A 26,038-nucleotide genomic window follows, 5' to 3' on the forward strand; every position below is an offset into this window, starting at 1 on the left:
CCGATTCCTCTGGGTCTTCCCAGTGAACCAGGCCCGAGCACTTGTCTCATGCATCCAACCTGGGCTGATGATCTGTTTCACTATAGATAATACACATGCTGTTCTCTCGAAACATCCCACCCTCGCCTTCTCCCACAGAGTCCAAAAGTCTGTTTTTTACATCTGTGTCTCTTTTTCTGTTTTGCATATAGGGTTATCGTTACCATCTTTCTAAATTCCATATATATGTGTTAGTATGCTGTAATGATCTTTATTTTTCTGGCTTACTTCACTCTGTATAATGGGCTGCATTTTCATCCATCTCATTATAACTGATTCAAATGAATTCTTTTTAATGGCTGAGTAATATTCCATGGTATATATGTACCACAGCTTCCTTATCCATTCATCTGCAGATGGGCATCTAGGTTGCTTCCATGTTCTGGCTATTAGAAACAGTGCTGCGATGAACATTGCGGTGCATGTGTCTCTTTCAGATCTGGTTTCTGCAGTGTGTATGCTCAGAAGTGAGATTGCTGGGTCATATGGGAGTCCTATTTCCAGTTTTTAAAGGAATCTCCACACTGTTCTCCATAGTGGCTGTACTAGTTTGCATTCCCACCAACAGTGTAAGAGGGTTCCCTTTTCTCCACACCCTCTCCAGCATTTATTGCTTGTAGACTTTTGGATAGCAGCCATACTGACTGGAATGTAATGGTACCTCATTGTGGTTTTGATTTGCATTTCTCTGATAATGAGTGATGTTGAGCATCTTTACATGTGTTTGTTAGCCATCTGTATGTCTTCTTTGGAGAAATGTCTGTTTAGTTCTTTGCCCCATTTTTTGATTGGGTCATTTATTTTTCTGGAATTGAGCTGCAGGAGTTGCTCATATATATTTGAGATTAATCCTTTGTCTGTTGCTTCATTTGCTATTATTTTCTCCCAATCTGAGGACTGCCTTTTCACCTTGCTTATAGTGTCCTTTGTTGTGCAAAAGCTTTTAAGTTTCATTAGGTCCCATTTGTTTAGTTTTACTTTTATTTCCAATATTCTTGGAGGAGAGTCATAGAGGATCCTGCTGTGATTTATGTCGGAGAGTGTTTTGCCTATGTTCTCTTCTAGGAGTTTTATAGTTTCTGGTCTTACATTTAGATCTTTAATCCATTTTGAGTTTATTTTTGTGTATGGTGTTAGAAAGTGTTCTAGTTTCATTCTTTTATAAGTGGTTGACCAGTTTTCCCAGCACCACTTGTTAAAGAGGTTGTCTTTTTTCCATTGTATATCCTTGCCTCCTTTGTCGAAGATAAGGTGTCCATAGGTTCGTGGATTTATCTCTGGGCTTTCTATTCTGTTCGTTTGATCTATATTTCTGTCTTTGTGCCAGTACCATACTGTCTTGATGACTGTGGCTTTGTAGTAGAGTCTGAAGTCAGGCAGGTTGATTCCTCCAGTTCCATTCTTCTTTCTCAAGATTACTTTGGCTATTCGAGGTTTTTTGTATTTCCATACAAATTGTGAAATTCTTTGGTCTAATTCTGTGAAAAATACGGTTGGTAGCTTGATAGGGATTGCATTGAATCTATAGATTGCTTTGGGTAGAATAGCCATTTTGACAATATTGATTCTTCCAATCCATGAACACGGTATGTTTCTCCATCTGTTTGTGTCCTCTTTGATTTCTTTCATCAGTGTTTTATAGTTTTCTATGTATAGGTCTTTTGTTTCTTTAGGTAGATAGACTCCTAAGTATTTTATTCTTTTAGTTGGAATGGTGAATGGTATTGTTTCCTTAATTTCTCTTTCTGTTTTTTCATTGTTAGTGTATAGGAATGCAAGGGATTTCTGTGTGTTAATTTTATATCCTGCAGCTTTATTATATTCGTTGATTAGCTTTAGTAATTTTTGGTAGAGTCTTTAGGGTTTTCTATGTAGAGGATCATGTTGTCTGCAAACAGCAAGAGTTCACTTCTTCTTTTCCTATCTGGATTCCTTTTACTTCTTTTTCTGCTCTGATTGCTGTGGCCAACACTTCCAACACTATGTTGAATAGTAGTGGTGAGAGTGGGCACCCTTGTCTTGTTCCTGATTTCAGGGGAAATGCTTTCAATTTTTCACCATTGAGGGTGATGCTTGCTGTGTGTTTGTCATATATAGCTTTTATTATGTTGAGTTATGTTCCTTCTCTTCCTGCTTTCTGGGGAGTTTTTATCATAAATGGATGTTGAATTTTGTCAAAGGCTTTCTCTGCCTCTATTGAGATAATCATATGGTTTTTATCTTTCAATTTGTTAATGTGGTGTATTACATTGATTGATTTGCAGATATTAAAGAATCCTTGAGTTCCTGGGATAAAGCCCACTTAATCATGGTGTATGATTTTTTTAATATGTTGTTGGATTCTGTTTGCTAGAATTTTGTTAAGGAGTTTTGCATCTATGTTCATCAGTGACATTGGCCTGTAGTTTCCTTTTTTTGTGGCATTTTTTTCTGGTTTTGGAATTAGGGTGATGGTGGCCTCATAGAATGTGTTTGGAAGTTTACCTTCTTCTGCAATTTTCTCGAAAAGTTTGAGTGAGATAGGTGTTAGCTCTTCTCTAAATTTTTGGTAGAATTTAGCTGTGAATCCATCTGGTCCTGGGCTTTTGTTTGCTGGAAGATTCCTGATTACAATTTCGATTTCCTTGCTTGTGATGTGTCTGTTAAGATCTTCTATTTCTTCCTGGTTCAGTTTTGGAAAGTTATACTTTTCTAAGAATTTGTCCATTTCTTCCAAGTTGTCCATTTTATTGGCATAGAGCTGCTGGTAGTAGTCTCTTATGATCCTTTGTATTTCAGTGTTGTCTGTTGTGATCTCTCCATTTTCATTTCTAATTTTGTTAATTTGGTTCTTCTCTCTTTGTTTCTTAATGAGTCTTGCTAATGGTTTGTCAATTTTGTTTATCTTTTCAAAAAACCAGCTTTTAGCTTTGTTGATTTTTGCTATGGTCTCTTTAGTTTCTTTTGCATTTATTTCTGCCCTAATTTTTGAGATTTCTTTACTTCTGCTAACCCTGGGGTTCTTCATTTCATCCTTCTCTAATTGCTTTAGGTGTAGATTAGCTTATTTATTTAACTTTTTTCTTGTTTCTTGAGGTAAGCCTGTAATGCTATGAACCTTCCCCTTAGCACTGCTTTTGCAGTGTCCCATAGGTTTTGGGTTGTTGTGTTTTCATTTTCATTCATTTCTATGCATATTTTCATTTCTTTCTTGATTTCTTCTATTATTTGTTGGTTATTCAGAAGCATGTTATTTAGCCTCCATATGTTTGAATTTTTAATAATTTTTTTCCTGTAATTGAGATCTAATCTTACTGCACTGTGGTCAGAAAAGATGACTGGAATGATTTCAATATTTTTAAAATTTTCCAAGACTAGATTTATGGCCCAGGATGTGATCTATTCTGGAGAAGTTTCCTTGTGCACTTGAGAAAAAGGTGAAGTTGATTGTTTTGGGGTAAAATGTCCTATAGATATCAATTAGATATCATTAGATATCTAATGTGTCATTAGATATCAATGACACAATGACCATTGTGTCATTTAAGGTTTGTGTTTCTTGTTAATTTTCTGTTTAGTTTATCTATCCATAGTTGTGAGTGGGGTATTAAAGTCTCCCACTATTATTGTGTTACTATTAATTTCCTCTTTCATACTCATTAGCATTTGCTGTACATAGTGTGTTGCTCCTATGTTGTGTGCATATATATTTATAATTGTTATATCTTCTTCTTGGTTTGATCCTTTGATCATTATGTAGTGTCCTTCTTTGTCTGTTTTTACAGCCTTTATTTGAAAGTCTATTTTATCTGATATGAGTATTGCGACTCCTGCTTTCCTTTTTTAAAATTTTTTTTTGTTTTTTATTTTTTTTTATTAGTTGGAGGCCAATCACTTCACAACATTTCTTTACTAGCGTGTGAGATGAGTGCAATTGTGCAGTAGTTTGAGCATTCTTTGGGATGGCCTTCCTTTGGGGTTGGAATGGAAACTGACCTTTTCCTGTTCTCTGGCCACGGCTGAGTTTTCCAAATTTGCTGGCATATTGAGTGTAGCACTTTCACAGCATCATCTTTCAGGATTTTAAATAGCTCAACTGGAATTCAGTCACATCCACTAGCTTTGTTCATAGTAATGCTTTCTTTTTTTTTTTTTCCCAGTGGGTTTTGTCATACACTGATATGAATCTGCCATAAATTTACACGTATTCCCCATCCCGATCCCCCCTCCCACCTCCCTCTCCACCCGATTTCCCCTGGTCTTCCCAGTGCACCAGGCCCGAGCACTTGTCTCATGCATCCCACCTGGGTTGGAGATCTGTTTCACCATAGATAGTATACATGCTGTTCTTTTGAAACATCCCACCCTCACCTTCTCCCACAGAGTTCAAAAGTCTGTTCTGTATTTCTGTGTCTCTTTTTCTGTTTTGCATATAGGGTTATCGTTACCATCTTTCTAAATTCCATATATATGTGTTAGTATGCTGTAATGTTCTTTATCTTTCTGGCTTACTTCTCTCTGTATAAGGGGCTCCAGTTTCATCCATCTCATTAGGACTGATTCAAATGAATTCTTTTTGACGGCTGAGTAATATTCCATGGTGTATATGTACCACAGCTTCCTTATCCATTCATCTGCTGATGGGCATCTAGGTTGCTTCCATGTCCTGGCTATTAGAAACAGTGCTGCGATGAACATTGCGGTGCACGTGTCTCTTTCAGATCTGGTTTCTGCAGTGTGTATGCCCAGAAGTGGGATTGCTGGGTCATATGGCAGTTCGAATTCCAGTTTTTTAAGAAATCTCCACACTGTTTTCCATAGTGGCTGTACTAGTTTGCATTCCCACCAACAGTGTAAGAGGGTTCCCTTTTCTCCACACCCTCTCCAGCATTTATTGCTTGTAGCCTTTTGGATAGCAGCCATCCTGACTGGCGTGTAATGGTACCTCATTGTGGTTTTGATTTGCATTTCTCTAATTATGAGTGATGTGGAGCATCTTTTCATGTGTTTGTTAGCCATCTGTATGTCTTCTTTGGAGAAATGTCTGTTTAGTTCTTTGCCCCATTTTTTGATTGGGTCATTTATTTTTCTGGAATTGAGCTGCAGGAGTTGCTTGTATATTTTTGAGATTAATCCTTTGTCTGTTGCTTCATTTGCCATTATTTTCTCCCAATCCGAGGGCTGTCTTTTCACCTTACTTATAGTTTCCTTTGTAGTGCAAAAGCTTTTAAGTTTCATTAGTTCCCATTTGTTTAGTTTTGCTTTTATTTCCAATATTCTGGGAGGTGGGTCATAGAGGATCTTGCTGTGATTTATGTCGGAGAGGGTTTTGCCTATGTTCTCCTCTAGGAGTTTTATAGTTTCTGGTCTTACATTTAGATCTTTAATCCATTTTGAATTTATTTTTGTGTATGGTGTTAGAAAGTGTTCTAGTTTCATTCTTTTACAAGTGGTTGACCAGTTTTCCCAGCACCACTTATTAAAGAGGTTGTTTTTTTCCATTGTATATCCTTGCCTCCTTTGTCGAAGATAAGGTGTCCATAGGTTCGTGGATTTATCTCTGGGCTTTCTATTCTGTTCGTTTGATCTATATTTCTGTCTTTGTGCCAGTACCATACTGTCTTTTTTTTTTTTTTTCTTTAAATTTTTTTATTAGTTGGAGGCCAATCACTTCACAACATTTCAGTGGGTGTTGTCATACATTGACACGAATCAGCCATAGATTTACACGTATTCCCCATCCCGATCCCCCCTCCCACCTCCCTCTCCACCCGATTCCTCTGGGTCTTCCCAGTGCACCGGGCCCGAGCACTTGTCTCATGCATCCCACCTGGGTTGGCGATCTGTTTCACCATAGATAATATACATGTTGTTCTTTTGAAACATCCCACCCTCACCTTCTCCCACAGAGTTCAAAAGTCTGTTCTGTATTTCTGTGTTCTTTTTCTATTTTCCATATAGGGTTATCATTACCATCTTTCTAAATTCCATATATATGTGTCAGTATGCTGTAATGTTCTTTATCTTTCTGGCTTACTTCACTCTGTATAATGGGCTCCAGCTTCATCCATCTCATTAGGACTGATTCAAATGAATTCTTTTTAATGGCTGAGTAATATTCCATGGTGTATATGTACCACAGCTTCCTTATCCATTCATCTGCTGATGGGCATCTAGGTTGTTTCCATGTCCTGGCTATTAGAAACAGTGCTGCGATGAACATTGCGGTGCACGTGTCTCTTTCAGATCTGGTTTCCTCAGTGTGTATGCCCAGAAGTGGGATTGCTGGGTCATATGGCAGTTCTATTTCCAGTTTTTTAAGAAATCTCCACACTGTTTTCCATAGTGGCTGTACTAGTTTGCATTCCCACCAACAGTGTAAGAGGGTTCCCTTTTCTCCACACCCTCTCCAGCATTTATTGCTTGTAGACTTTTGGATAGCAGCCATCCTGACTGGCGTGTAATGGTACCTCATTGTGGTTTTGATTTGCATTTCTCTAATTATGAGTGATGTTGAGCATCTTTTCATGTGTTTGTTAGCCATCTGTATGTCTTCTTTGGAGAAATGTCTGTTTAGTTCTTTGCCCCATTTTTTGATTGGGTCATTTATTTTTCTGGAATTGAGCTGCAGGAGTTGCTTGTATATTTTTGAGATTAATCCTTTGTCTGTTGCTTCATTTGCTATTATTTTCTCCCAATCTGAAGGCTGTCTTTTCACCTTACTTATAGTTTCCTTTGTAGTGCAAAAGCTTTTAAGTTTCATTAGTTCCCATTTGTTTAGTTTTGCTTTTATTTCCAATATTCTGGGAGGTGGGTCATAGAGGATCTTGTTGTGATTTATGTTGGAGAGTGTTTTGCCTATGTTCTCTTCTAGGAGTTTTATAGTTTCTGGTCTTACATTTAGATCTTTAATCCATTTTGAATTTATTTTTGTGTATGGTGTTAGAAAGTGTTCTAGTTTCATTCTTTTACAAGTGGTTGACCAGTTTTCCCAGCACCACTTGTTAAAGAGGTTGTCTTTTTTCCATTGTATATCCTTGCCTCCTTTGTCGAAGATAAGGTGTCCATAGGTTCGTGGATTTATCTCTGGGCTTTCTATTCTGTTCGTTTGATCTATATTTCTGTCTTTGTGCCAGTACCATACTGTCTTGATGACTGTGGCTTTGTAGTAGAGTCTGAAGTCAGGCAGGTTGATTCCTCCAGTTCCATTCTTCTTTCTCAAGATTACTTTGGCTATTCGAGGTTTTTTGTATTTCCATACAAATTGTGAAATTCTTTGGTCTAATTCTGTGAAAAATACGGTTGGTAGCTTGATAGGGATTGCATTGAATCTATAGATTGCTTTGGGTAGAATAGCCATTTTGACAATATTGATTCTTCCAATCCATGAACACGGTATGTTTCTCCATCTGTTTGTGTCCTCTTTGATTTCTTTCATCAGTGTTTTATAGTTTTCTATGTATAGGTCGTTTGTTTCTTTAGGTAGATAGACTCCTAAGTATTTTATTCTTTTTGTTGGAATAGTGAATGGTATTGTTTCCTTAATTTCTCTTTCTGTTTTTTCATTGTTAGTATATAGGAATGCAAGGGATTTCTGTGTGTTAATTTTATATCTTGCAACTTTACTATATTCATTGATTAGCTCTAGTAATTTTCTGGTAGAGTCTTTAGGGTTTTCTATGTAGAGGATCATGTTGTCTGCAAACAGTGAGATTTTCACTTCTTCTTTTCCTATCTGGATTCCTTTTACTTCTTTTTCTGCTCTGATTGCTGTGGCCAACACTTCCAACACTATGTTGAATAGTAGTGGTGAGAGTGGGCACCCTTGTCTTGTTCCTGATTTCAGGGGAAATGCTTTCAATTTTTCACCATTGAGGGTGATGCTTGCTGTGTGTTTGTCATATATAGCTTTTATTAAGTTGATGTGTGTTCCTTCTATTCCTGCTTTTTGGAGAGTTTTAATCATAAATGAGTGTTGAATTTTTTCAAAGGCTTTCTCTGCATCTATTGAGATAATCATATGGTTTTTATCTTTCAATTTGTTAATGTGGTGTATTACATTGATTGATTTGCGGATATTAAAGAATCCTTGCATTCCTGGGATAAAGCCCACTTAGTCATGGTGTATGATTTTTTTAAATATGTTGTTGGATTCTGTTTGCTAGAATTTTGTTAAGGAGTTTTGCATCTATGTTCATCAGTGATATTGACCTGTAGTTTTCTTTTTTTGTGGCATCTTTGTCTGGTTTTGGAATTAGGGTGATGGTGGCCTCATAGAATGAGTTTGGAAGCTTACCTTCATCTGCAATTTTCTGGAAGAGTTTGAGTAAGATAGGTGTTAGCTCTTCTCTAAATTTTTGGTAGAATTCAGCTGTGAATCCATCTGGCCCTGGGCTTTTGTTTGCTGGAAGATTTTTGATTACAGTTTCGATTTCCTTGCTTGTGATGTGTCTGTTAAGATCTTCTATTTCTTCCTGGTTCAGTTTTGGAAAGTTATACTTTTCTAAGAATTTGTCCATTTCTTCCAAGTTGTCCATTTTATTGGCATAGAGCTGCTGGTAGTAGTCTCTTATGATCCTTTGTATTTCAGTGTTGTCTGTTGTGATCTCTCCATTTTCATTTCTAATTTTGTTAATTTGGTTCTTCTCTCTTTGTTTCTTAATGAGTCTTGCTAATGGTTTGTCAATTTTGTTTATCTTTTCAAAAAACCAGCTTTTAGCTTTGTTGATTTTTGCTATGGTCTCTTTAGTTTCTTTTGCATTTATTTCTGCCCTAATTTTTAAGATTTCTTTCCTTCTGCTAACCCTGGCGTTCTTCATTTCTTCCTTCTCTAATTGCTTTAGGTGTAGAGTTAGGTTATTTATTTGGTTTTTTTCTTGTTACTTGATGTAAGCCTTGTAATGCTATGAACCTTCCCCTTAGCACTGCTTTTGCAGTGTCCCATAGGTTTTGGGTTGTTTTGTTTTCATTTTCATTCATTTCTATGCATATTTTCATTTCTTTTTTGATTTCTTCTATTATTTGTTGGTTATTCAGAAGCATGTTATTTAGCCTCCATATGTTTGAATTTTTAACAATTTTTTTCCTGTAATTGAGATCTAATCTTACTGCACTGTGGTCAGAAAAGATGACTGGAATGATTTCAATATTTTTAAAATTTTCCAAGACTAGATTTATGGCCCAGGATGTGATCTATTCTGGAGAAGTTTCCTTGTGCACTTGAGAAAAAGGTGAAGTTGATTGTTTTGGGGTGAAATGTCCTATAGATATCAATTAGATATCATTAGATATCTAATGTGTCATTAGATATCAATGACACAATGACCGTTGTGTCATTTAAGGTTTGTGTTTCCTTGTTAATTTTCTGTTTAGTTGATCTATCCATAGTTGTGAGTGGGGTATTAAAGTCTCCCACTATTATTGTGTTACTATTAATTTCCTCTTTCATACTCATTAGCATTTGCTGTACATAGTGTGTTGCTCCTATGTTGTGTGCATATATATTTATAATTGTTATATCTTCTCGGTTTGATCCTTTGATCATTATGTAGTGTCCTTCTTTGTCTCTTTTCACAGCCTTTATTTGAAAGTCTATTTTATCTGATATGAATATTGCGACTCCTGCTTTCTTTTGGTCTCCGTTTGTGTGAAATATTTTTTTCCAGCCCTTCACTTTTTTCTGTATGTGTCTCTTGTTTTGAGGTGGGTCTCTTGTAGACAGCATATATAGGGGTCTTGTTTTTGTATCCATTCAGCCAGTCTTTGTCTTTTGGTTGGGGCATTCAACCCATTTACACTAAAGTTAGTTATTGATAGGTGTTGTCCCGTTGCCATTTACTTTGTTGTTTTGGGTTCACGTTTATATAACCTTTCTCCATTTCCTGTCTAGAGAAGATCCTTTAGCATTTGTTGAAGGGCTGATTTCGTGGTGCTGAATTCTCTCAGCTTTTGCTTGTCTGTAAAGCTTTTGAATTCTCCTTCATATCTGAATGAGATCCTTGCTGGGTACAGTAATCTAGGTTGTAGGTTATTCTCTTTCATTACTTTCAGTATGTCCTGCCATTCCCTTCTGGCCTGGAGGGTTTCTACTGCTAGATCAGCTGTTATCCTTATGGGAATCCCTTTGTGTGTTATTTGTTGTTTCTCCCTTGCTGCTTTTAATATTTGTTCTTTGTGTCTGATCTTTGTTAATTTGATTAATATGTGTCTTGGAGTGTTTTGCCTTGGGTTTATCCTGTTTGGGACTCTCTGGGTTTCTTGGACTTGGGTGGCTATTTCCTTCCCCATTTTAAGGAAGTTTTCAGCTATTATCTCCTCGAGTATTTTCTCATGGCCTTTCCTTTTGTCTTCTTCTTCTGGGACTCCTATGATTCTAATGTTGGGGTGTTTACATTCTCCCAGAGGTCCCTGAAGTTGTCCTAATTTCTTTTGATTCTTTTTTCTTTTTTCCTCTCTGCTTCATTTATTTCCACCATTTTATCTTCTACCTCACTTATCCTATCTTCTTCCTCCATTATTCTACTCTTGATTCCCTCCATAGTGTTTTTGATCTCATTTATTGCATAATTCATTTTTAATTGACTCTTTTCTTATTTATTCTAGGTCCTTGTTAAACATTTCTTTCATCTTCTCAATCTTTGTCTCCAGGTTATTTATCTGTTACTCTATTTTGTTTTCAAGATTTTGGATCTTTTTTATTATCATTATTCTAAATTCTTTTTCAGGTAAATTCCCTATCTTCTCCTCTTTTGTTTGACTTGGTGGGCCTTTTTCATGTTCCTTTACCTGTTGGGTATTTCTCTGCCTTTTCATCTTGTTTAGATTGCTGTGTCTGGAGTGGGCCTTCTGTATTCTGGTGGTCTGTGGTTCCTTTTATTGTGGAGGTTTTACCCAGTGGTTTGGGTTTGACAATTGGCTTGTCAAGGTTTCCTGGTTAGCGAAGCTTGCATCAGTGTTCTGGTGCGTGGAACTAGATTTCTTCTCTCTGGAGTGCAATGGAGTGCCCAGTATTGAGTTTTGATATTTGTCTATGTGTTAGGTGTCACCTTGGGCAGCCTGTATGTTGACATTCAGGGCTATGTTCCTGTGTTGCTGGAGAATTTGCATGGTATGTCTTGCTCTAAAACTTATTGGCTCTTGGGTGCTGGTTGTTTTCAGTGTAGGTATGGAGGCTTTTGGAAGATCTCTCATTACTTAATGTTCCATGTAGTCAGGAGTTTTCTGGTGTTCTCAGGTTTTGGGCTTAATTCTCCTGCCTCTGGATTTCAGTTTTATTGTTCCAGTAGTCTCAATCCTTTTCCAACTATACAGCACTGATAATAACACTTCTAGGTTAATGGTTTAAAGATTCTCCCCCGTGAGGGACACCCAGAGAGGTTCACAGAGTTACATGAAGAAGTGGAGAGGGAGGAGGGAGATAGAGATGAGCAGGAGGAGAAAAATGGGGACTCGAGGAGAGAGACAGATCTACCCAGTTGTCTGTTCCCAAAGTGTTCTCCATAGCCCAGACACCCACAAAGATTCACAGAATTGTATTGGGAAGAGAAGGGGAAAGGAGGAAATAGAGGTGTTCTGAGGTAGAAAATGGAGAGTCAAGATTGGGAGAGAGTAATCAACATACTCCTGAATAAAACTGGGAACTGAATATTGGATTCTTAAATGTCCACAATTTATATCATATACTGAAAACAAAGATTAAAAATCTAGAGTAGAGGTTAGACTCTTAAAAATACAATGTTAAAAACAAAAACACCCCCAAAATTTTAGAAATATATATGAATTTCAGTTTAAAAATAGAGCTTCTCTCTCTCTCTCTCTCTCTCTTTTTTTTTTTTTTTGCAAGGTTATAGTGCAATGAAAATGAAAATTAAGGAGTAGTAGAGGAGTAATAGAGGACTTTAAAAGGAAATAAGAGAAAAAGAAAAATAGAAAAAACAAGAGAAAAAGAAGAAAAAAACAAGAAAAAAATTTTTTCCTAGTAAAAAAATCGTAAAAATCTATGAAAATGAAAGTTAAGGAGTAATGGGGGAGTAATAGGGAATTTTAAAAGAAAATAAAAGAGAAAAGATAGAAAAGAAAAAGAAATCTTTTTTTTTTTTTACTTAAAAAAAAGTAAAAATATATCTAGGAATTTCTCTGGAGCTGTTGTGGTCAGTGTGGGTTCGGTTCAGTTTCAGATAGCTCCTCGTTCCAGGTTGCACTTCTCGATATCTACAGGACCCTTCTGGTGTAGTGGGTGTTATCTACAGGGATTTTAATCTGTTGCACGGGTCCCTTCTGAAATGGTTACCTTTGTTTATTTGGCTTCTGTTTGCCTGTCTCTTCAGTGCCTAATTTCCACCCTGTCACAGGCGGGCGGAAGTGGTCTCTTATTCAGCTTGCTAGTTCAGTCGCGCTGCGGGGAGAGGCTGGCGCTGCTTTCCCCTGTCTACGCTGCTCAGGCTCCCGGCTGTTTTATATGGAGCGTGCCCTGCGCTGCGCCCTGTGCTCCAGCCCTCGGGTGTTCCACAAAAGCGCGGAACAAAAAGCTGCGCCTGCTTTTTGTGCCTTCCCGTCCGAGCGGCTCAGGCAGCCAGGAGCTTGCCGGGTGCACTCTCCCCAGGTGCAGCATGCCTTCTCCCCTCCGCGTCCCCAGCCCCAGTCCCTGCCTGTGCCAGTCGGGTGCCTGCGCCCTGTGTCTCGCCGTGACCCTCCCGGCGGATGTCGACCATCCAGAATCTCAGGAAGTCTTTGGCTAGAAACTGGAGGCCTGTTTGCAGTGCAGTAGGGGATGCGGTCCTTGGGGCCGAGCCTGCCCCTTTCCCCTCCGCCCTGCCTCCTGCCTCCGGCAGGGATGGGTCGGTCCACAGCCTGCGAGCTCATCTCTGGACTTACTCAGACCCTTTGTTCTGTGAACGGCTGGCAGTATGTTCGGCCGGTTAATTATCTCTCTCTCTCTTGCTATCCCACAGTTTAAGTTGGTAACTCACAAAAGCTCCCTCCAATTGTCCTCAGGGCACTCAGGCCCAGTCCTTACCCTAAGCAATGCCGCCCGCTCCTCTCCATTCCGCCCCCACTTGCTGGTGGCAGATGTGGGCGTCTGGGGTACTTTTCTGCTGGGAGTTGCTTTTAGGCATGTAATCTGTGGGTTTTATTTATTCTCCCCCTCCCAGTCAGGTTGCCCTCCAAGATTCAAAAACTTCCCCCAGACCCGCCAGTGCGAGGGTTTCCTGGTGTTTAGAAACTTCCTCTATTAAGACTCCCTTCCCGGGACGGATCTCCATCCTTAGCTCTTTTGTCTCTCTTTTTATCTTTTATATTTTGTCCTACCTCCTTTCGAAGACAATGGGCTGCTTTTCTGGGCGCCTGATGACCTCAGCTAGTGATCAGAAGTTGTTTTGTGAAGTTTGCTCTGTGTTCAATTATTCTTTCAATGAATTTGTAGGAGAGAAAGTGGTCTCCCTGTCCTTTTCCTCCGCCATCTTGGCTCCTTCTCCATGTCTCTGCTTTTTAATAAGCTGTCTAGGTTGGTCATAACTTTCCTTCCAAGGAGTAAGCATCTTTAAATCTCATGGCTGCAGTCACCATCTGCAGTGATTTTGGAGCCCCCCAAAATAAAGTCTGACACTGTTTCCACTGTTTCCCCATCTATTTCCCATGAAGTGATGGGACGAGATACTATGATCTTAGTTTTCTGAATGTTGAGCTTTAAGCCAACTTTTCACTCTCCTCTTTCACTTTCATCAAGAGGCTTTTTAGTTCCTCTTCACTTTCTGCCATAAGGGTGGTGTCATCTGCATATCTGAAGTGATTGGTATTTCTCCCGGCAATCTTGATTCCAGCTTGTGCTTCTTCCAGCCCAGCGTTTCTCGTGATATATTCTGCATATAAGTTAAATAAGCAAGGTGACAGTATACAGCCTTGATGTACTCCTTTTCCTATTTGGAAGCAGTCTGCTGTTCCGTGTCCAGTTCTAACTGTTGCTTCCTGACCTGCATATAGGTTTCTCAAGAGGCAGGTCAAGTGGTCTTGTATTCCCATCTCTTTCAGAATTTTCCACAGTTTATTGTGATCCCCACAGTCAAAGGCTTTGGCATAGTCAATAACGCAGAAGTAGATGCTTTTCTGGAACTCTCTTGCTTTTTCAATGGTCCAGCAGATGTTGGCAATTTGATCTCTGGTTCCTCTGCCTTTTCTAAAACCAGCTTGGACATCTGGAAGTTCTCAGTTCACATATTGCTGAAGCCTGGCTTGGAGAATTTTGAGCATTACTTTACTAGCGTGTGAGATGAGTGCAATTGTGCAGTAGTTTGAGCATTCTTTGGGATTGCCTTCCTTTGGGGTTGGAATGAAAACTGACCTTTTCCTGTTCTCTGGCCACTGCTGAGTTTTCCAAATTTGCTGGCATATTGAGTGTAGCACTTTCACAGCATCATCTTTCAGGATTTTAAATAGCTCAACTGGAATTCAATCACATCCACTAGCTTTGTTCGTAGTAATGCTTTCTAAGGCCCACCTGACTTCACATTCCAGGTTGTCTGGCTCTAGGTGAGTGATCACATCATTGTGATTATCTGGGTCATGGAGATCTTTTTTGTACAGTTCTTCTGTGTAATCTTGCCACATCTTCTTAATATCTTCTGCTTCTGTTAGGTCCATACCATTTCTGTCCTTTATCGAGCCCATCTTTGCATGAAATGTTCCCTTGGTATCTCTAATTTTCTTGAAGAGGTCTCTAGTTTTTCCCATTCTGTTGTTTTCCTCTATTTCTTTACATTGATCGCTGAGGAAGGCTTTCTAATCTCTCCTCGCTATTCTTTGGAACTCTTCATTAAAATGGGAATATCTTTCCCTTTTTCCTTTGCTTTTTACTTTTCTTCTTTTCACGGCTATTTGTAAGGCCTCCTCAGACAACCATTTTGCCTATTTGCATTTCTTTTCCATGGGGATGATCTTGATCCCTGTCTCTTGTACAATGTCACGAACCTCCATCCATAGTTCATCATGCACTCTATCTATCAGATCTAGCCCCTTAAATATATTTCTCTTTTCCACGGTATAGTCATAAGGGATTAGATATAAATCTTACATGAATGGTCTGGTGGTTTTCCCTACTTTCTTCAATTTAAGTCTGAATTTGGCAATAAGACTTTTGGCAGTGTCTTAGGTTAGGGCTTTTCACAGGATAGCTATCCCACAGTCTGGGAACTAATCAAGCTAGTTCCCTTAAATTGCCCTCAGAGCATTCAGGCCTGGTCCTTACCCTAAGCAATGAAGCCTGCTCCTCCCTGTCCCTCCCCCACTTGCTAGTGGATGTGAGTGTCTGGGCTGCTACTCTGCTGGGAGTTGCTCTTAGGCAGGTAATCTATTGGTTTTAATTATTTATATATTTTTCCTCCTGATTATTTTGCCCTCTGAGATTCCAAGGCTTGCCACAGACCAGCCAGAGAGAGTGTTTCCTGGTGTTTGGAAGATTCTCTGTTTTTAAAGACTCCCTTCCTGGGACGGATCTCCATCTCTACCTCTTTTGCCTCTCTCTTTATCTTTTATGTTTTGTCCTACCTCCTTTTGAAGACAATGGGCTGCCTTTCTGGGTGCCTAATGTCCTCTGCCAGCATTCAGAAGTTGTTCTGTGGAATTTGCTCACCGTTCAAATGTTCTTTTGATGAATTTGTGGGGGAGAAAATGGTCTCCCCATCCTATTCCTCTGCCATCTTAGGACCGCTTCCGAGGACCCAGTTCTTTTGCTGAAGGACGAGTAGAAGCTCAAGTGTGGAGGGAGGAGGAAACAGGGCTGTGAGGAGAACAGCAGGCATGCCCTCACCTGGAGGAGGTGGGGTGTTTGGCAGAGAGAAGGTATTTAGAAATTCTTGCTTTCAGGTCCTGTGTTAATTTGCTGGGGCTGTGTCCATCCAAGCTGCTATCACAGGAGACCAGAGCCTGGGAAGCTTAGAAATAACAGAAGTTTATCTCTCATAGTTTTGGAAGCTGGGAAAGTCTAAGATCAAGGTGTGGGCAGTTTGGTTTCTCCTTAGACCTCTCTACTTGGCTTCTGATGGCATTCTTCTTGCATGATCCTCACATGGTCCTCCCTCTGTCCACGTGCACCCCTGTGTCTCTGTCCTTATGTCTTAGTCTCCTCTTCTAAGGACACCAGTCAGATTATATCTGGCCCACCCTAATGGCCTCATCTAACTCAAATACCTCTTTGAAGGTCCTGTCACCAAATTCTAAAGTACTCATGGTTAAGACATCAGCACGTACATTTGTAGGGGGAAGAATTCATTCTCAACTCACAATTCATGCTACCTAGCAAAGTAAAAAGATTTCAGCAGTTAGCAGTGTGTGTGTGTGTGAGAGAGAGAGACATGTGGGGGCAGCTTTGAGCTCTGGATACAAGGAGCTGGGGTTCCACATCCACTAGCAGGGTCATTGTATGAGTTCTGCCAAAGTTTGTGTGTAACTTGTGCTTAGTGCTGAGGTGATGACAGAGCTCTGGAGATGAGTGGTGATGATGGTTACACAACAATGTAAATGTACTTAATGTTGCAGAGCTGTATACTTAAAAGTGGTTAAAATGATAGATTTCATATTCTGTCTATTTTGCCACACAAAGAATGCACAGTAGTACTGACTCTTTCGAAGTAAGAGAGCAGCACAGCTGACACTTGGCATGGCCTCCAGCTCTCTGGTCTGACCCCCTTTCCCAGCCTCTCCTGATCATGGCTTGATGAATTTTCCCTTAGAGAAGTGCCTTGTGTCTTGTCATGAGTTCAGTGATGGCTCTAGTGCTGTGGCAGAGATTCCCCAACCTGCCCTTCTGGCATCATGAGTAGTTCAGCCTCCCTGTTCTCAATACCCCACCCTGAACTCACAAATGTCTGTCACTCTGTCTTGTGTGCATCTGCACAAGTTCTCCATCAGTGTAAGAAGAGATTCTGCTGACTCTTATGTTTGCATCACCAGGAGGGGAGAAGACAGAGTTCTGATTTTTAAGTGTCACTGTGCTCATCACAAAAGTTCTCCCAAGTTCTTTTCTGAACCCAGGATGTGTTTATAAAGCCCTCTCAACATTTTGGGTGTAATGACTCTGGATGTGCACTTGATAGAAGCAAGCTTGTTAATTAAGACCATCCTTTGCTAATCAGAACCACATTCTCTGGGGAAACTTAGGGCAGGGAGCATGAATGCAATATTTAGGATATCACTTAACAGCAACTGAGAATGTTCTCAATGAGTTAGAAAATTGGATGGAACATTATGCTATGAGAGATGGTGGTTGTGTTGAAGCTTAATAATGGAGAGTATTTTGTATTAAAAGTGAGTGAATCCTATTTCTACTAGCCATTAACAGTTTTCTTTAGTCATGAACCTATACCCAAGGTTATTAAGGTCCATAAGTTTTACACCTATATGTTGTTACACTTACTACACTAAGTGAGTTCTATCAACTACATAAGGTGAGGGGCCTTAGGTGATCTGATGCAGTGACACCTGTGTCCAGCCATGGATTGTGTCCTGGTCCAGCCCTACATCATCAGACCCCCCACCTCCTGCATCATCTGCTCTTCAGGTCTGTCCTGATCAGATTCTGACACTGCTGTCTACACAGCTCACCCTCCTGTTCCAGCCCTTCATAGATACCCCCTGTCCCCCCACCCCATTCAGGATGCAGTTCCAGGTCCTCAAACAGAGAACAGGCTTCTTTGCCGTCTGCCCCATCAACCTTTCCAGCTCATCCCCACACCCAATCAGTATCCAGTTGTGCTGGATTTATGGGGGATCCTTTCTCACCCCTGTCTGTCTGTACATACTGGTCCCTCTGTTCCAGAGCCAGGGAGCAGTGTACCAGCACACAGAAGGAAGGTGGAAGATGGGTCCTGCCATTCCCTCCTGCTCCTCCAGGGGGCCCCCCATGCCCTCTGTCTTCCCACAGCCCTCAGTGGGTGCGCTTGACTATTTATGAGTCCCCACCCCACCACCCGACCCTAAGCAGTGAATGCAGGAAGGCGCCTCAGACCAGCATGCTCTGTCCCAGGACCCCTGCACCTGCAGGGGTTCTTCCAGGACTTTTCCCCAGATAGCCTCAGGGCTTCCATGTCACCCTATCTCAGACAGTAGCACCCCCTTGCTTTTCCCTCAGAGCATACATCACAGCCCAATAGTGCATTTTTCTACACTAGTTCAGTGTATTCCCCTCTCCATTGTGTAGAGTGTTGTCTACTGTCTTGACCTGTGGGTGTATCCTCAGCATTTGGGATAGCGCCTCTGCCTAACCAAAGTCTGCCAGTCGAATGAATGAAGGTGGGACTCTGTATTACTTATATCCCTTCTACAATAACGTACCATGTCCCCTCTTAACACAGCATTTATATAGGATTATTTTGATATAGGGAATTATATGGTTAACAGCTCTTATCTAGAAATAATGTGTAAACAGCTCATTGCTGAAGCAATTATTTTTTATGGCATGACTTGGAAAACTTTATTCTTAAAAACTTGGAAAATAAAGTAGTTTTCTAGAGATTTGGATGAAAATTATTATTTGGGAAGAAATTCAAAATCATCAACTGATCACTTCATTGTAATTATATTACCTCATCTGTGATGGAATGTCAGGAAGAAAACATTTTAAAACTTTTCGATTGGTCCATCTTCGATAAAGCAGCCCATCATATTTGGTTAACGTCTGCCTTCGGGGACTATTGACAGGTATTTTGAACTAAGGAAAAACAATTCCATGAATTCCAAAGAACATTCCCAAGAATGTTCAAATTACTGTACAGTTGCACTCATTCCATAAGCTAGCAAGGTAATGCTCAAAATCCTCCAAGCTAGGCTTCAGCAGTGTGTGAATGGAGAATTTCCAGATGTACAAGCTGGGTTTAGAAAAGTCAGAGGAACCAGAGATCAAATTGCCATCATTCACTGAATCATAGAGAAAGCAAGGAAATCTAAAAAAATCCACTTCTGCTTCATTGACTATGCTAAAGCCTTTAACTGTGTGGATCACAACAAACTGTGGAAAATTCTTCAAGAGATGGGAATACCAGACTACTTTACCTGTCTCCTGAGAAAACTGTATGTGGATCAAGAAGCAACAGTTAGAAATGGACATGGAACAACTGATTGGTTCAAATTAGGAAAGGAGTACATCAAGGCTGTATATTGTCACCCTGCTTATTTTACTTTTATGCAGAGTACATCATGTAAAATGCTGGGCTGGATGAATTACAAGCTGGAATCAAGATTGCTGGGAGAAATATGAACAAGCTCAGATTTGCAGATGATACTACTCTCAATGGCAGAAAGTGAAGTGGAACTAAAGAACCTCTTGATGAGGGTGAAAGTGTGTACACATGTATTCTTGGTCATGTCTGACTCTGCAACCCCATGGACTGCAGCCCGTCAATCTCCTTCGTCCATGGAGTTTTCCAGGCAAGAATACTAGAGTGGGTTCTCATTTCTTTCTACAGGGGATCTTCCCAACCCAGGGATTGAATCCATGTCTCCTGCATTGGCAGGCAAATTCTTTATCACTGTGCCACCTGAGGGTGAAAGAAGAGAGTGAAAAAGCTGACATGAAGCTAAATGTTAAAAAAAAAACAAACAAACTAAGATTATGACATCCAGTCCCACCACTTCATGCCAAATAGAAGGAGAAAATGTAGAAACAGTGACATTTTATTTTTCTGGGCTCCAAAATCACTGTGGACAGTGACTGCAGCCATGAAATTAAAAGACACTTGCTCTTTGGAAGGAAAACTATGACAAACCTAGACATTGTATTAAAAAGCAAAGACATCACTTTATGGACAAAAGTCTGTATTGTCATAGCTATGGTTTTTCCAGTAGTCATATACGGATATGAGAGCTGGTCCACGAAGAAGACTGAGTGCCCAAGAATTGATGCTTTCAAATTGTGGTCATGGAGAAGACTTTCGAGAGTCCCTTGGACTTCAAAAAGATCAAACAAGTCAGTTCTAAAGGAAATCAGTCCTGAATATTCACTGGAAGATCAGATACTGAAGCTGAAGCTCCAATCCTTTGGCCACCTGATGTGAAGAGCCAACTCATTGGAAAAGACCCTGACACTGGGAAAGATTGAAGGGGAAAAGGAGAAGGGGGCAGCAGAGGATGAGATGGTTAGATAGCATCATTGACTCAATGGACATGAATTTGAGCAAAGTGTGGAGACACTGGAGGACGGGGAAGCCTGGTGTGCTGCAATCCATGGGGTCACAGAAAGCTGGACATGACTGATGGACTGATTGACAATTCCATGCAAAACTTTAGTACTAACTGGAGGAGGGGGTTACTCAGTCAAGAAACTTAGGTACAAAAGCTGAACTAAGACATGTCATAAGGTAAAAATAAATCTGCTTGGAATTAATGAAACGATGGTGCATGTGTCTGCATCCCAGGGTCTTCTTTCTGATCACAGACCCTGTGTCCAGAGGGTTCCCTCAGAGTTTTTCTATTCTGAGTCCAAAGCATATGACCACTCCACTTGTGGTTAGGGAGGAGTGGGGAAGGAAGCTGACATTTACTGAGCAGACTGGTGGTTAGACTTCTCAGAACAAGTGATTGCCATTGATGTTGTTCTGAGATGAAGAAACTAAGTTTTAGTGGCTCATCTGATGGAACTGAGCTGCGGTTTATTGCCTCCAGGTTCTCCGTCTGACTTGACTCACTCAGCAGGCTGAACTCTGGCCCGTGTTCCTGAGACTTGCTTTGTGAGAGCGCAGGGCACTCAGAGTACCTGCCTGGAGCCCTGCCCATGCTCACTGGGGCCTCAGACCTGGCTACTCACTTCTCTGAAGGGGTTGTGGACCCTGTAGGAAGAGACTGGGACTGAGTTCCCTGGGGTCTGCATTTAAAATGTAGGGGCAGTTTGAGGGGGTTGCTGTGAAAAAAAACACACTTAAGTTTGGATAGTTTGGGGGGGAGTCTTGGCTAAGAGAATTGTGTGTCTTGAACTGTTGGATGATTTCCTCTGATTTGGGCCATTTGGACTCTCATTTTTCATTTTCATATTCAGGAAGTTTTCGGTTCAAATGAAAAGTTTAATTCCTGGTTGGGATGGAATATTGCAGAGACCTATGGAGGTCACACTAGCATTCATTTTCTATCTAATGCTATTTGGGAAGAAGTGTCTAGAAAATGCACTCTGGCAAAGATTACCAAGAGTCTATTAATTTTTTGTTGTTACTATGTACCTTATAAATCATAAACAATCACTTAGAAAACTAAGTGATGAGAAACTAAGCCTGAGAAAAATGTACAGAGTTTTAAATGACATAGTTTCCTCTTCTCCAATTCGTATATAGTGATGAAATAGTGTTTTAGTTCAGTCAGGTTTTGGAATCTCAGTATTGGTCAGTTGTTTATCTTCATGAAACATGTAAATAATTGGTGAGTTTTTTGAGGGAAAAAAAAAAAAAAAAACACCTAGCTGTTGATACCTCCTTTACTGGACTGGTTTTTAGAATTTTTTAGCAGAGCTGGACTCAGATTTGCTGCTGATGAATTTGAGGACCTAGTCAGATTTATTGATTTATATTGGTACTTAGTTTGTATTGGCCATTCTTATCACAGGACCACAGTCTTGCCTAACTCAGTGAAACTAAGCCATGCCGTGTGGGGCCACCCAAGATAGTCGGGTCATGGTGGAGAGGTCTGACAGAATGTGGTCCACTGGAGAAGGGAATGGAAAACCACTTCAGTATTCTTGCCTTGAGAACCCCATGGACAGTATGAAAAGGCAAAATGATAGGATACTGAAAGAGGAACTCCCCAGGTTGGTAGGTGCCCAGTATGCTACTGGAGATCAGTGGAGAAATAACTCCAGAAAGAATGGAGGAATGGAGTCAAAGCAAAAACAAAACCCAGTTGCGGATGTGATTGGTAATAAAAGCAAGGCCAATGCTGTAAAGAGCAATATTGCCTAGGAACCTGGAATGTTAGATCCATGAATCAAGGCAAATTGGAAGTGATCAAACAAGGGATGGCAAGAGTGAATGTCGACATTCTAGGAATCAGCGAACTAAAATGGACTGGAATGCGTGAATTTAACTCAGATGACCATTATATCTACTACTGCAGGTAGGAATCCCTTAGAAGAAATGGAGTAGCCATAATGGTCAACAAAAGAGTCCGAAATGCAGTACTTGGATGCAATCTCAAAAATGACAGAATGATCTCTGTTCGTTTCCAAGGCAAACCATTCAATATCATGTAATCCAAGCCTATGCCCCAACCAGTAATGCTGAAGAAACTGAAGTTGAATGGTTCTATGAAGACCTACAGGATCTTTTAGAACTAACACCCAAAAAACATATCCTTTTCATTATAGGGGACTGGAATGCAAAAGTAGGAAGTCAAGAAACACCTGGAGTAACAGGCAAATTTGGCCTTGGAGTACGGAATGGAGCAAGGCAAAACCTAATAGAGTTTTGGAAAGAGAGTGCACTGGTCATAGCAAACACCCTCGTTCAACATCACAAGAGAAGACTCTACACATGGACTTGACCAGATGGTCAACACCGAAATCAGATTGATGATGTTCTTTACAGCCAAAGATGGAGAAGCTCTATACAGTCAGCAAAAAAAAAAAAAAAAAAAAAAAAGATTGGGAGCTGACTGCGGCTCCGATCATGAACTCCTTATTGCCAAATTCAGACTTAAATTGAAGAAAGTAGGGATAACCACTAGACCCTTCAGGCATGACCTAAATCAAATCCCATATGACTATACAGTGGAAGTGAGAAATAGATTTAGGGGACTAGATCTGATAGACAGAGTGCATGATGAAGTATGGACGGAGGTTCATGACAATGTACAGGAGACAGGAATCAAGATCATCCCCATGGAATAGAAATGCAAATAGGCAAAATGGTTGTCTGAGGAATCCTTACAAATAGCTGTGAAATGAAGAGAAGTGAAAAGCAAAGGAGGAAAGGAAAGATATTCCCATTTGAATGCAGGGTTCCAAAGAATAGCAAGGAGAGATTAGAAAGCCTTCCTCAGTGATCAGTGCAAAGAAATAGAGGAAAACAACAGAATGGGAAAGACTAGAGATCTCTTCAAGAAAATTATAGATACCAAGGGAATATTTCATGAAAAAATGGGCTCGATAAAGGACAGAAAGGGTATGGACATTACGGAAGCAGAAGATATTAAGAAGAGGTGGCAAGAACACACAGAAGAACTGTACAAAAAAAGATCTTCAAAACACAGATAATCACAATGTTGTGATAACTCACCTAGAGCTAGACATCCTGGTATGTGAAGTCAAGTAGGCCTTAGAAAGCATCACTACAACAAAGCTAGTGGATGTGATTGAATTCCAGTTGAGCTATTTCAAATCCTGAAAGATGATGCTGTGAAAGTGCTGCAGTCAATATGCCAGCAAATTTGGAAAACTCAGCAGTGGCCACAGGACTGGAAAAGCTCAGTTTTCATTCCAATCCTTAAGAAAGGCAATCCCAAAGAATGCTCAAACTACTGCACAATTGCACTCATCTCACACGCTAGTAAAGTAATGCTCAAAATTCTCCACGCCAGGCTTCAGCAATATGTGAACTGAGAACTTCCAGATGTCCAAGCTGGTTTTAGAAAAGGCAGAGGAACCAGAGATCAAATTGCCAATATCTGCTGGATTATCAAAAAAGCAAGAGAGTTCCAGAAAAGCATCTACTTCTGCTTTATTGACTATACCAAAGCCTTCAACTGTGGGGATCACAATAAACTGTGGAAAATTCTGAAAGAGATGGGAATACCAGACCACCTGACCTGCCTCTTGAGAAACTTATATGCAGGTCAGGAAGCAACAATTAGAACTGGACATGGGAGAACAGACTGGTTCCAAATAGGAAAAGGAGTACATCAAGGCTGTATATTGTCACCCTGCTTATTTAACTTATATGCAGAATATATCATGAGAAACGCTGGGCTGGAAGAAGCACAAGCTGGAATCAAGATTGCCGGGAGAAATATCAATAACCTCAGATATGCAGATGACACCACCCTTATGGCAGAAAGTGAGAAGGAACTAAAAAGCCTCTTGATGAAAGTAAAAGAGGGGAGTGAAAAAGTTGCCTTAAAGCTCAACATTCAGAAAACTAAGATCATGGCATCTGGTCTCATCACCTCATGGGAAATAGATGGGGAGACAGTGGAAGCAGTGTCAGACTTCATTTTTTTGGGGGCACCAAAATCACTGCAGGTCATAATTGCAGCCATGAAATTAAAAGATGCTTCCTCCTTCAAAGATAAGTTTTGACCAACCTAGATAGCATATTAAAAAGCAGAGAAATTTCTTTGCCAACAAAGGTCCATCTATTCAAGGTTATGGTTTTTCCAGTGGGCATGTATGAATGTGAGATTTGGAGTGTGAAGAAAGCTGAGCACCGAAAAATTGATGCTTTTGAACTGTGGTGTAGGAGAAGACTCTTGAGAGTCCCTTGGAGTGCAAGGAGATCCAACCAGTACATCCTAAAGGAGATCAGTCCTGGGTGTTCATTGAAAGGACTGATGCTGAAGCTGAAACTCCAATACTTTGGCCACCTCATGCGAAGAGTTGACTCGTTGACAAAGTCCCTGATGCTGGGAGGGATTGGGGGCAGGAGGAGAAGGGGACGACAGAGGATGAGATGGCTGGATGGCATCACTGACCAATGGGCATGAGTTTAAGTAAACTGCGGGAGTTTGTGATGGACAGGGAGGCCTGGTGTGCTGTGATTCATGGGTTCGCAAAGAGTCGGACACGACTGAGTGACTGAACTGAACTGAACTGAACTAGTTTGTATTATTTATTTGGTGTTTAAACCATGGATCTTCAACTCCTGTGTTATCTTTGTCTCATTATGTTTTCAAAATATGTGTTTTCAAGTGGAAGCACCCCCATTCATGTTTTTACATACTGTACCTTTACATTTGTAGGTGTATTTGCCAAGTCTTGCATGAGAAGATCACAATCTTAGTGACTCATCAGTGGCAGTACCTAAAAGATGCAAGTCATATTCTGCTATTGGAAAAGGTAAGTAATTTCTAGAAGTCTGTGGAAGTTTGCTGACACTCAGGTGTGTTGAAAGCCAGTCCTCCCAACAGATCACTCTCCTTGGATTAATGGTAAATGCCCTCTTTTCCCTCAGTTGTACACTCCCTTCTTCTCAGAGCTGGTGGTATTCTTACATTTGAGGATGAATCCAAAGGCCTGTAGAAATGTCATTATTACACTCTGAGCCACATAAAGCCTAAAGTGTATAGAAGTGCAAGGCTACTGAATCATCACTGTTCTAGTGAAATTGTTAAGGATAATGATGCAATGTTATTTAGAATATTTTGTTTTCCTTTTCCAGGATTTAAGTCAAATTGTATTATTTGGAAATTAGAGATACTAAGACCTATTTGTATCCACATGATTGTCATGCACAGTTTGCCTGAAGAGCATCTTCCATTAGTACAGGAAGCAAGGTTGGGTAGCCAAGAACTCGGGTCAGAGACACCCACTCTGCTGGTGTCCCCAGTTGCTGGTCTCCCTTCCCAGGTCTCTATGTGCCCAATACATGTGGGAGCCTGTGCAGCAGGACAAGGCCCTGCCCACCTGGGGGCAGTTCTTATGGGGACAGATATGACAAAGAAGGTGACATCCTGGCTGCCTCCCTGAGGAGCTTGTGCCTCACAGGGTCTGAGTAACATGAAGGTGGGGACTGTGCTGTCACCTGGGAGAGGGAATCTGAGGCAGGGGGTCTGAAGGAAGGAGCTGACCTGGCAGGTTGGAGGAACAGCAGGAAGACCAGCGTGTCTGACAAGAGTGAGCAGGGGGACATGGAGGGAGCTGGTCTCTGAGCAGTGGGCAGTGAGCCTGGAGTGAGATGGAAGCCTTGGATGGTCCAGAGCAGAGGAGGATGTGGTCTGATGTGGGATTTAAAAGAGTCCTCTAACGGTCACTGGAGAGGTGACAGCAGAAACAGTTAGAAGTCTTAGTAAAGCTGAGAAGACAGAAGTGTGGACTCAGGCTAGAGTATCAGTTTCTAGA

The 26,038-nt window shown here is 40.6% G+C and overlaps 1 protein-coding gene across 1 annotated transcript in view; it reads left to right on the plus strand.

The window, feature by feature from the left end:
* The window catches only part of LOC133049356 (ATP-binding cassette sub-family C member 4-like), a 335,592-nt gene that overhangs the window by 189,401 nt on the left and 120,153 nt on the right, over positions 1-26,038 (plus strand). The window contains exon 14 of the mRNA XM_061133334.1: positions 24,940-25,036. Within this exon, the coding sequence (XP_060989317.1) occupies positions 24,940-25,036 (97 nt within the window). The remainder of the gene's footprint in view (positions 1-24,939; positions 25,037-26,038) is intronic.

This window comes from Dama dama, chromosome 30 (genome assembly GCF_033118175.1).
Source record: "Dama dama isolate Ldn47 chromosome 30, ASM3311817v1, whole genome shotgun sequence".
Lineage (NCBI taxonomy): Eukaryota > Metazoa > Chordata > Mammalia > Artiodactyla > Cervidae > Dama > Dama dama.